Source organism: Haliaeetus albicilla, chromosome 3, assembly GCF_947461875.1.
Source record: "Haliaeetus albicilla chromosome 3, bHalAlb1.1, whole genome shotgun sequence".
Taxonomy (NCBI): domain Eukaryota; kingdom Metazoa; phylum Chordata; class Aves; order Accipitriformes; family Accipitridae; genus Haliaeetus; species Haliaeetus albicilla.
Window position 1 is genome coordinate 10,081,160 of NC_091485.1, and position 12,387 is coordinate 10,093,546.

At 38.0% G+C, this 12,387-nt stretch overlaps 1 protein-coding gene across 1 annotated transcript in view; it reads left to right on the forward strand.

The window, feature by feature from the left end:
- TEX10 (testis expressed 10) overlaps nucleotides 1-12,387 on the forward strand; it is a 59,932-nt gene that overhangs the window by 32,579 nt on the left and 14,966 nt on the right. The window contains exons 11-12 of the mRNA XM_069778813.1: nucleotides 7,764-7,852; nucleotides 9,046-9,179. Of these exons, the coding sequence (XP_069634914.1) occupies nucleotides 7,764-7,852; nucleotides 9,046-9,179 (223 nt within the window). The remainder of the gene's footprint in view (nucleotides 1-7,763; nucleotides 7,853-9,045; nucleotides 9,180-12,387) is intronic.

Sequence of the window (12,387 nt, forward strand, 5' to 3'; positions counted from 1 at the left end):
TGTGTCTGGAAATTATTTTGCTGTAATAGAGAATTGGACAGATAATATTTCACTGCCTAGATAAAAAACAATGGGAGTTAATTTACAGCATTTCTCTCTTGAAGTAGAGTGTCCATAAATGAGATCTCCAATGGCTTCAAACAGCCATTTCTTATTCTTGTGGGGTCTTTGTCTGCTGGGGTCTTGCAAAGAGTTGTTGTTTCTGTAGCTGTAGAAAAGAAGGGTGAGGACCATATAAATAAAAGCTGAGTGCTCTCTCCCAGTGAGACATAAATTGTGTGGGAGTTCCTAGTCTTCACAGGTTTGAGATAACTCTGGGGGTAACTTGCATTCTGCTTGTTGTAACTGTAAATGGACTCTTCCTTAAGAGGTAGTGCCTTTTAAATATTCAGTTGCTTTCCAGACAGTAATGAGGGAGCTCAGCTGGCGTCTCATCAAGCAGCCTGGCATGCTTGTTGGTTCCTGCTATCCTCAGGAATCTGGTGTTTGGAAAGAACTGGGATGGACTTTTCAACATCTGTTTGGTATAAGGTCTAAAATTCTATGTCTCCAAATATATTACCCAGAGATGTTTCAGAGTCATAATAGAGTTTAAAGTTTTCTATAGATATTTCCTTTGTAAGTAAATACTACTTTTACTTCAGTCATCCTAGTTATGTGATCTGCAGCCTTTGAGGAGGCACAGTGAGAATGCAAAATGTAGGTAATGAAGAGCCTATATACTACTACTTTAAAGACTTATTGAATGCATTATTGTAGACAAGAAAAAGAAAAACATTATATTCCCAAAAAGTATTTGCAAGCTGGAGAGGATATTGTAACGCATTACTGTGAATAACACCACTGATAGAGCAATTGAAGACAGTCATTCTCATACAAATGAAGTGTAGGAAAGATTTCAGAACAGTATATTGTTTTTAAAAAAGGAAGACCTAAATAAAATCAAAATTTCATCACAGTAAGCTAAGTTATAAAAAAAAAAAATTCAAGTCATTACAAATGGTAAAATGGAAAGTCAACTCAATACACCTTGGAGAATATGTTGAAAAGCACACATGTATAGGAAGGTGTAGTAATTATGAATGGGTTGCTAAGAAAAATGTAAGAATAGTAAGGTGTGTGTTCACTGCAAAGTGATTTTTCTGGCTATATTTTCACACCCCTCAATTTAGAAGCAAAAATGAAGAGGGAAAGTATTAAAAAGGTAACAAGAATGCTTAAGGCACTATGGAATATAAACTAAAAAGAAGAGTGTGCTTTCAAAATGCTGGCATTTCCCTGACTGGGTGCCAGTGAGGATGAAGGGTAGAAGATTGATCTGTTTTCCTTGCTGCAAGATCAGAAAGGATCCATAGTTCTTGAGAATTGGATCCTGGGATGGGTTATGGTGCATTTCTTCATCCACATCTGGTCAGCAAATTTCCTTTTCCTTGCTCACTGTTTTGTAAAGGTTTAGGACCTGAGAGAGGGAGACGGCTAAGCTTGTGTTTAAGGATATGGCCCTCTAAATTTGTCCTCAGGTGGTTGTTTGTAGTTTGATATTCCTAACAAAGGGGAAAAGAATTCTGTTGCTGCACTTACAATTGCACCAGTCAGTAAATGCCGTTTGCTCATTAGTGAATGTTTCTTCCGATTTGTGCTCTCATTTATAATGTGTAAGCAATTCTTTTCTTCAGGCAACCTTTGCAACCATGGAGCAAATGAGTGGCTGACAGGCTTACTTTTAACAATGTGTAGCTCAAATTGTTGTTTTCTTAAAATAGGGTTCATATTTTTCCCCAAATCCCTGGTAATTCCTTGCAGATTTTTGTTGTATTTTGCTACAGCTTCAAATGGAAACCCTTGATCCTTCCAAAGAGATAATGAAAGTTAAAACAGAAAACACACACTAACAAACCATTGCCTACATATGGTAACCTGTTAGAGGAGAAGGAAGATAAAAACTCTTCACTTGCTCTCTGAGTTTATGTTCAGGACTTGTGCTACCTGGAGCTAAGATAGTGTGAATGATGAGATGGGTACAGGGTTGGAGAAATATTCAAAGATTCAATTTTATTTATTTATTTATTTTAACAATTTCAACATCAGTTTGTGACAGTCTGTTTCCTGTCTCTTCAAGAACTAGTATGAAAACTGAGGGTGCTGATACTCATTAACAGTGTAACACAGTTTATACTTTATTGCAGTTGCAAGCAGTTGCATTTCAATTTGACAGAAATTATTTTTCATTAAAGCTAAACAGCAATAAACTATGCCAAAGCTGAGATAAATATTGGCACAGGGCTTTTTAGTGTTTTAAAAGAACATATTTTACAGTAGTGCAAGTACATGCCTACAGTGGGGGAAAACTCATTTTAGAATGATTTTATAACCTAGAATTAAAGAAACAATTGTGGGAAGCCTTGGTTTAAATCTGTGATCAATGGTTGATAAATTTAAAATGGGAACACCTACCACGGTTAGGTTTCTCAGGCTATTCTTCTGCAAATGTTTAAAGAACTCTGCAAAGCTTCAGGAACACCCTGTGCTGGAATATTCTCTATTAGGCAGTGGAAGCACTTTCATGGAAGGTGAAAGAATTGAATTTTCGTTTCCTTGAATGGAAAACCCAGACCCTTGGTCTTGCAATTCTTAAGTTCTGTAACCCTCACATTTATGAACAAAAGGGTGATAGTATCAATGCCTCAGAAGAACTGTGGATCTTGCATTCGCTTTTTCTTGTTTTACTTTAAAAATACTTGAAGACTGAATTCAGGGGGTTTTGAGATTCATTATACTTTTTTTAAATTTTATTGCTCAACAACAAAAATAAAAAGACTAACCCAAATTCTAAGCAAAACTTGCTGTCTGAGTTGGAGTTTGAGCAGTGTGTTTTACAGGAGGACAAGTGGAAGGATAATGTCTAAAATGACTGCAGCAAGGTTCATCAGAGTTCTTCTGCCAGAGACCTCTAAATTACCCAAAGACTCCTTATGACTATGTCAGTCAAAACCAACACCTTAAACCTGAACCAGAAATCACTTGGTAGCTAGTTTAGATCAGGAAGCATAAAGATAATAGTCTGTAGTTGAGAAATAACCACTTGTGTGCAAACTGCAGTTGTGTTATTTTGCAATTGTGTGATATAGCTCAACCTGAAAATAACAACAGTGGGAACAAAAGCAGTGAGGTCCATCTGGAGTTAAAAGAAAAGTTAGCAGCAAGTGATAAAAGGAATGCATTGCACAATTGCTGTGTCTGAGAAATATTTGCTATGCTAAAGGTAAGAGAAGCAGTGATTTTTATGTTAATTAGATTCAGCTTTTTTTTAATACCATTTGGCATACAGAGCAGGTTACCTAAACGTACAATTCTAAACCTCAGTAGGGAGATTCTTATGGAGAGCAGGTAACCTTATGGAAATTACAACATGTAATTCATCATAGTTAATGTGGGTTTGGACTAGCTGACTGGAGAGGTCTCACTCATATGCAATTTGATAACAGGTTCCCATTGTGAGTAAAAATTTATTCAAAAAAGGGAGGTTATAATATGCATATTATCTCTCTTCCACCTATAAATCAGACTTATTTTTTTTAGTTTTAAATGTCTAGCATGTAATTTACAAGCATCTTGAAAACATAGTTTAAAAGTGTACATAGTTTTTAATTAATCATGGAAGTCAATATATTAAACTAAGATTTTTGAAATAATTTGTAATGTATTTGTAGTGCATCATTGGTTCTAGAGTTAAATTTCTTTTGTTCTGTGTTCTTTATCTTACTCCTGATTTCCTTTAATGCAAACCTCAAAATTGAGCAGCTTTAACTATGTTAGACATTTGGATTCTAAGGTAATTGAGGCATTGACAGCTGGTTAGACTTGTATTTAAACAAACTTCTATGCTGTAATGGTGTTCTGCTTGTATTTGTTATATTAGAAAGACATTTCAGACAAGGTCTTTGTCTTAATTTGTTATGATATATCTGTGAGATTCTTATCTAGTCTTTGATTACATGATGTCATGTTATTTTTCCATTCTGTGTTCTGTATTGAGTGCATCATGCTCACTGGAGGAGTGTTCACATAATGTTACGCTTTGTCCCTGTCACTTCAGTAGAAGGCTCCATGTTTTGTCTGTTGTAGTATGTCCCACTTGGAAAACAAAGTGATTCCCTCTGCCCATGGAATTTTGTGTTATTTTCACAGCTGTAGGAGATGAGGAGGTGATATTTCTCCCAATTTACAGATGAGGAACTGAGGCAAGGAAAAGGTATAGACAGAAGTACATAGAAATACCTGCTCACTTTAGGAATTCAGCGTGAAACATTTGGGCACTGATTTTTCAGAATATTTAGCATTTTCTCTCTTGAAAGCAAAGGATTGACTTCAATTTCACTGTAAGTGCAAATGGAGCAGTAGCGATCAGATGGGTCTGTGTGCTGCTCTTTAAGATACATGAAGCTATGTCGCTCCACAGCCGTTACTGCCCTTTTAGTCCTTTACTCACTGTTGAACTGTTGCAGGGCTAGTGATAACTAGCAAAAAGAAGGGATGAGAGAAGCCTCCGCTATGAATAATGTAGGGTTTTTTTCTGTTCTGAAAGTAAATTAATACTTCATCTGATGATTCTTGGAGAAACGTGTTACCACTGACTTCCTGTCCTCCAATTTTAAAAAGTGTTAGTCTAGCATCATAGAACCTCTGTGATACAGACAGGAGGGTGATCCAGTATAATGCCTAAAACCTATTTGTTTACCTGTATTTGTGAGCTAATCCTTTCTTCTTCCTTTTTTAACCATCTCATGCCTCATACACGGTGCACATTATAGATGTTGCAATAAATAAAGCAGGTACAGGTCAGGCTGTGTTATCTTTCATTGCATAATCCTGACCGCTCCATTCATCCATGATTTGAATGAGGCATGGATTTTTTTTAGAGACAATATGACACATAATGTTATCATACTCTAAGGCATATGTACAAAGATGACAAGCTGAAGACTATAAGCAACTTTCTTGTCACTTTCTAAATTGAATGCTAGGTTATTTGTAACATTAATGGTCTTTTAACATTGAGGCTTCTTTCATGTATGTAATAGCTTTCACTTTTTTTAAAAAGTAGACTGCAACTAAATTTGGAGATCTTGGTTTTGTGTTTATGTGTGTCACTAGCTCTTCTTGTGGATGAGTCTTAACCATTTAATAGCTCTGTCAAGGGTTTGTGTCTTACCCTGCCTCCGTGTTCCCAGGGCAGAACAGCAACGGTTCTCTCTGCTTCCTCTTAGGTCTACAACAGTGGCACTTAGCTTGGCATGCTGTTAGGATGCTTAAAATGCTTGTCTTGTTTTGCAAGTGTGCAGATAGTCAGATGTGGGTAGAAAACCAAAACCGCTGAAGTGTTTGAAAAATTTCCAGACACTTAGCAATAAGCTTCAGAATCCTTTTTCATGTCCAGGGATCTCCTGAACCTATTGCAGTTGATTTGTTTGCTAGCCTGCAGTGAATCTGAGTTTTTGTTCAGTCTTTTCTGGAGTTCATGTAAAATTCTTGCATCCGCTGGTCCTATTATGAGGAATTTGACACATCTGCTAACGGTTGCATGGAAAAATATTTTCATATTTTATTATTTTAAACCAGATTCTGACTAGCTTTGTTACACAAGTCCCTACTCGCTGAATTCGGGCTTATCACAAGTTCTTTCCATGTTTTCTGTCTTCCTACCCAAGATTTTTTTTTATTTTCACATTTCCCCAATTCCATTTGCAGCTTATCATCTGATGTATCTCTTCCAGCCTCTTGCATTCCCACCATTTTGCTCAGTGATTGCATCACAGTTTGAATTTCTGTGTCCAGTAAGTCCTAAATTCTCCTGAATCTCTCTTCATGCTCCCCAGTGCTTATTTTGGTATAATGAGTGACCTCAAGTCTGACTCATGGTCCCTCTGCATTAGATTCAGGCAGCTTCTTCCCCCACACTGAACAGGATATGGGCTGTCTTCTGGTATATGGATCTAATTCTTGTGTGAATATTCACCTTACGTAGAATCTCTGGGGAAATAGGTTGCAAAACCTCTTGCTGATTTAGTTGAGGATGTGTGAAATCTCTTTGATGCTGTAATGAGTCGGACTGGGACCTCCTCGGAAGGAGGGAAGAAATTCTCCCTTCTCCCGAGAAAAGACTACTGGCCGTGGCCGAGGGGTTTGTCTTTGGAGAACTCAGTGTTGGCAGCCAAGTGGCAGCCTTATGAATGGAGAGAGATTGAGAGACTACAGGTTAAGAAAAGGAAGCAGCGAGCCAGGCCTCAGAGGAGGACCAAAAGCTGCCAGCACCACAAAGTCACTAGGTTGCCCGAAATATGCCTGGAAATAAGGGTCTGCCATTAAGGATACAGTGTGAAGTGGGAGGTTATTTAATAAAGCCTTCGTTTGTTTTCTCTCACCTAGCTGTGATTTGCTTTTTTATCCCCCCTCCCCCCCCCAATTAATTATCCTACATGGTAGTCTGATTAAATCCTGAATTTTTTCTTTAGTTTAAAGAAATTCTGAAATTCCTTTCTTTTTTTTTTCTTTCTTTTTGAGTAGCTCCAGACACGTGCATATTCTAGCTGTCATTTTTGTGATCCTGAGATACTGTGGATGGATTTTCATGGGGTGGCAAAATGTATATGCCTGGCACAAAGGTATTCCAAATTTGATATTTTTGCTCCCCAAACATGGAGCTGTAAAAAATTTCTGAAAAACAAGCTTTCCAGAATTTTGTTACCCATGAGCTAAGCCATTTTGGCTGTTAGCGGAGAGAAATTAGGAAAAAAGTGATCCAAGGCAGATAGTTGGCTTGAAAAATTGCATTTGAAAGCTCTGAAATTTTGCAAGATTGTAAGAGCAGAAAGCAGCAATCTCTTACAGCAAAGATCCATAGTCTGCAGTGCAAGTGCCAAGAGCAGCATACAAGTAAATTTGAATAATAGCATTTTGCATAATGTGGTGTAGGTCTGAGCTGCAGCCTTTTTAAGAAAGCATGTGTGAGAGGTACTTGTTCCCAGCTCGTGGCTTTCTCCTGGTTCTGCAGTGATACATGGGCAAGACACTACCATTAGGTGGTCAGCGGTGTTTGCTTGCTGCGAGTTTCCACAAGCATGTATGGCTTCTAATTTGAGAAACAAAAGTAGGCTGGTGCTCCACTTCTTGCAGATTGCCCCTAAAAAGGGAAGTGTCAGGCAGCTTTGATAACGGGTTTGCTCCTGTCTTTGCATATTGCTCCTTTTTGTGTTCTAAATCTCAAAGCAAGTTTTTAATTTAGGTCTGTGTTTAATAGCTTTAGCTACTCTAAAATAGATGCTGAGACTGCTTTTAAATGGGATCTATTGTTCATGTAAAGAGCTGTATTAAAAGTAGTGGATATAATGAAAAATACAGCCCAGCTTTGTAATATAGTAACTTTTACCAAATAAGGGAAATAAAACTAATTTAATTTACTGTGTGTTGGCTGTCGTCACTGTATTAAAGGTTATACCAGTATTGATGAAAAGTTGCTATCTCAGTAATTTAATCAACTTAACAACCTAAGCCCATGTAGGGGTACAAAGTTCAATATTACTTGTCTCAAAAAGAGCAAGTTCTGTTTTTGAAGCTATTTAAAATGCGATTCTAACAACAGCGGTTAGAAACAGGAGTGCTAAAATTAACAATTTAGTCATACTAATTGATTGTATTGTGCAGGTAGGTTGTGAATTCTTAATTATATGGTTTTTAATAAACTATCTGCTGTTGGTTTTGTGCAGATCATCCTTTGCAGGCTGGAAGTGCCAAGTGCAGGATAATTCTGTGAATGATGTGGACTATTTCAGCTTCTTGTTTTCAACCCTTATAGGTAATCCATGTGAATGTCATAATTCAGAATTATCAAAATGAAATTTGTTTTGATAGTCAATTACTGGATTTAATTGAGAATAAATGGTGTACTAAGTACCTCCTGAAAGTAATTATAATCTTGTTACATATTTTTGATATGAGATATACCCTTTTTTCTCTTGATCTGATTTTTGACACCCTATTTTTACACTTTGCAAATATTTAGCCCAAGTGGCATACTTTCTCTTCCTTCTGGCAACTTCCTTTGGAAAGTATGAGGAAAACCTAAATTCAGCATATGACGTGAACAAGAATTTTTTTTCTAGATTTAAGTAAATGCCTTTTATTGGCTCGTAACAATATAAATGAGTGCCTCTGGGATTTCTGGTGGACTGCTTACGCTATTAAAAACATTCCATCAGAATAAAGTAATCAAAGTATGTTGAAGTGAGCTGCCCAAGGTCAGTGTGTAAGCAGAATTACTTCTGCTACTATATTCTTACTCAGATATAAAAATAGTTGTATTGTGTGGTGATGCAACTTCGGGAAATTACAGTGGTTAAAATGGCATAATATTACTGAGAAATATCTTCCAGTAACTTGTCCTGTGGTAAAAAGAAAGTGTCTTTTCTTCATCACCTCAGTCATTCATAATGTTCAACTACTTCGGTTTCAAAAATTGCCTTTTTTCCTAAAACAGTGAAGAGCGCACTGTACTGATAGCTGAGAAAATGAAAGCAAAACCAAAGTGACTGTTTTGGAGCAGTAGTCCTGTTTTACTAAAACATCTGCTACCTGGCTAGAAGTAATTAGCCAGATTTTTTTTTTTTTTTAACCCTGAGGTTATGTTAGGTTACTGAGTTACTGTGAACACATGGTGAACTGTCTTGCATTATACGTGATTGGCTTATTACTTTTTAAAGAGACCTACATTGAAAATAGCAGCATAACACTGGCCTCTTAGAGGTTTTTTTTTTATACCACGTTATAGTTTAAATGGGTAAGCCATTGATTTTTCAAATATATTTGTTTTCTTTCAGAAGTCAGAATTTGGATTTTGATATACTTATTTTAAAATACCAAGCAAGAGCTTTCAACAAAGAAATGTTACGCAGACATAATATAAAAGGCAGTTTTTGTCAATGATGCTGTTGAAGTAGAACAGTGCTTGGCTTGTTTTGTGATACTGTTGTACTGCTTCTTTTTCTCTAGGGTTTTCAAGAGAGGAACTGACTAGTCTCCAGGGCATTAGAGGAAAACCACACATTAGCCAGACACAGCTTTCACCTGTCCGTCTTTACCTAACTGATCTGGACCAGTTTTTACACCACTGGGCTGTGACAGAGGTAATACATCAACACTAATTCTAAATGACAGCATACAAACTCGGAGTGCTCTCCATCCCTTTTCCACAGATGCCTAAATCTTGTTGTGAGTTGAGTTGAAAAAAGAATGAAAAATATAATAGCTGTCAAACAGCTAACGTTTCTCTACAGCCATCAGATAGTATTTTGAAGGAAGCTGCTTTAAAAGGTGAATGTTCAGACATGTAGTGTGCAAAACAATACTCATGGAAAAAATGGGTCGAGAAGCCTTGGTGGAAAATTCTTAAACACTAATAAGATTAAGGCCAGCAATCTGTTTTGGCCTTCAAAACTAAATTAATTGTAAAAATACTAATTATAAAGAGTTTGAGAGTAAATTCCACTGTTAATTAAAAAGCACTTGCATTAGATGAGATTTTAACTTGGAAGTAATATTAAGTTGGCACTGGTGATTATTTAGAATAACTTCTGATACTTATTTAATCAAAATTTACTGGGATTAGAAACTTCACTGTTAATTCAGTTCCTGCTTGTAAGATCGTAAGAGCTGAAAGCATAATTTTATTGTTGGTTCTAAAGGGATCTGAGCCACCAGATTTTATTTGGAACAGGTGCATTAGTCTTCATTCTGGCTCAACTCTTCTTATTGCTTAGCTCACCAGAAACCACTTTAAGGTGTGAAATCATGTTTTAATGACATGCCAATTTGACAGTATTTATGAAATCTCTGTCATGAATACAGGAAGAAGAGTGTAATAGAAGTTTTTAGTTGTATGATTTATTCTGAGGTTTTGTGGCAGTCTTTTTGGTTCAAGAAAGCAGTATAGTGATTTTTCTCTTCTAATCCATAAAGTTTAAATGGTAATCTGCTGAAACTAATGATAGTCCGAGGCATATACTGAATATGTGCTATTATGTATTGAAAAGTATCTTAAGCAAAGTTGTTTGGTACCGTGACTGACGCACGTCTTTAGATGTCCTGCCTTCAGTCAGTTGGCCTCTGGAGCAGCTAAACTTTCTAATTTGTTTCGCTTTGTCTCTTCTGGGCAGTAAGGAAGCATTTTCTCACCAAAACGCCTTTTTCCAGTATTGAAAAACTAGAATGCTTTCTCTCCCTGTCCTGTACAGAACTGTTCCTCTGTGAATGCACCAGAGGGATTACTTGTTTCTCAAAGAGTTAGCATAATCCCATACAGCATCTGAAGGATTTATGCATACTTTACCTGTTTCTGAAAATGCCACCTCTTGTGTCTTCTCCATCCTCTTTTTGCTTCTGTCCCACAAATCTAGTGAAGTTGGTTGAGATACGACACAATAGGATTATTTTCACTTAGGGACAGTGAAGTAGTTTGATTGTAGATAGCTTGTTTGTGCCTTTGGTTCCTGGTTACAAGTTTGATTTACTTCTGCTACAATCTTTTCAGTGTTTTGGTGCCATGGGGGAGAGTCAGTATTTTCAGAAATTTGCGACTTGCTTTTGTTGAAGTACCTTTTCTTGGGAAAGATACAAGGTGCTCTCTCAGGTTCTCAGAAGTGGATGGCAGTCATGAAGCAAAGAGCTGGATATCCTTGGTTAGTAATGAAAGAGGATTTAAACATCTCATGGAGCATTGCACTACTACTGCAGTTATGTCAGCCTGAAGTCTTTTCTGGACATTAAGTTATAAAAGCGAGAATAGGAATAAAAGTCCCATACATCAAAAATCTGTGTGAAGAGCAATGAGACCTTCTAGACCCACTTCATTTTGTAGACTCTTACAAGAAGGGAGTCCTGGACTGCCGCTTATGACTCTGAGCTTGAGGAGGAGATTGGAGGCTTTTCCCCATAAGCTAAGCATGTTCATGATTGTGGAGAGAAAGTTTCTAGTGAGCTGGGTTATATCAGATACACCTAGGATGTGATTGGGAATAGTCAGCAAGGATTTATGAAGGGCAAATTGTGCTCAACCAACCCGTTAGCCTTCTGCAACAAGGTGACTCACTTGGTGGGTGAAGGGAGACCAATTTATCTTGACTTGAATGAGGTTTTTGGTGCTGTATCCCATAACATCCTTGTGGACATACTGACAAAGAATGGCTTAGGTAAATAGACAGAGAGGTGGATTGAAAACTGCCTGAACAGCCAGGCCAGAGGGTTGTGATCGGTGGTGCAAAGTCCAGTTGGAGGCAAGTGACTAGTGGTGTACCCCAGGGATCAGTACTTGGGCCAGTACTTTCTAACCTTCGTTAATGACCTGGACAATAAGACCAAGTGCAACCTCAGCAAGCTTGCAAATGGTACAAAACTGGGAGGATTGGGTGATGGGTCAGATGGTTGTGCTGATGTTCAGAGGGATATGGCTGGAGAACTGGGCAGAGAGGAACCTCATGAAGTTCAGTAAAGGAAAATGCAGAATCCTGCACCTGGGGAGGAATAGCCTCAGGCACCAATAAATGTTGGAGGCTGACCAGCTCTGCAGAGAAGGACCTTGAGGTTCTGGTGGACAACAAGCTGACCATGAGCGAGCAATGCATGCTCGTGGGGGGAAAAAAGCCCAACAGGGTTCTGGGCTGCATGAGGAGGAGTGTTGCCAGCGGGTCGACAGAGGTGATCCTCCTTCTCTACACAGCACTGGTGAGGTCACATGTGAAGTACTGTGTCCAGTTGTGGGCTCCCTAGTACAAGAGAGATGTGGACGTACTGGAGCATCTTTCATATGAAATGATGCTGAAAGAGCTGGGACTGTTCAGCCTGGACGAGAGAAGGCTCAGGGGGGAATCTTACCAATGTGCGTAGATACCTGATGGGAAGGAACGAAGAGGTTGGAGCCAGACTCTTCTCCATAGTGATCTGTGACAGGACAAGAGGGCACAAATTAAAACACATGAAGTTCTATCTAAACACAAGAGACATTTTTTCACAGTGAGGGTGGTCAAACACTGGAAAAGTAGCCTAGAGATGTTATGGTTCCTATCTATGGGTAGTACTCAGAAACAGGATGGACACAGTGCTGGGTGACCTGCTCTAGCTGACATCGCTTGAGCAGGAGTGTTGGACTAGAGGAACTTGAGGGTGTCCCTTCCAACTTCAGTGATTCTGTGATTCTTTGAAAACTACTCCTCTTGAAAAAACAGAACTTTTGTTTCACCATCCACAAATCTCTTCATCATCATCATCATTATTATTATTATTATTATTATTATTAATTTATTTTTTTTTAGAGCATAATGAGATTCCCAGCATGGGGAG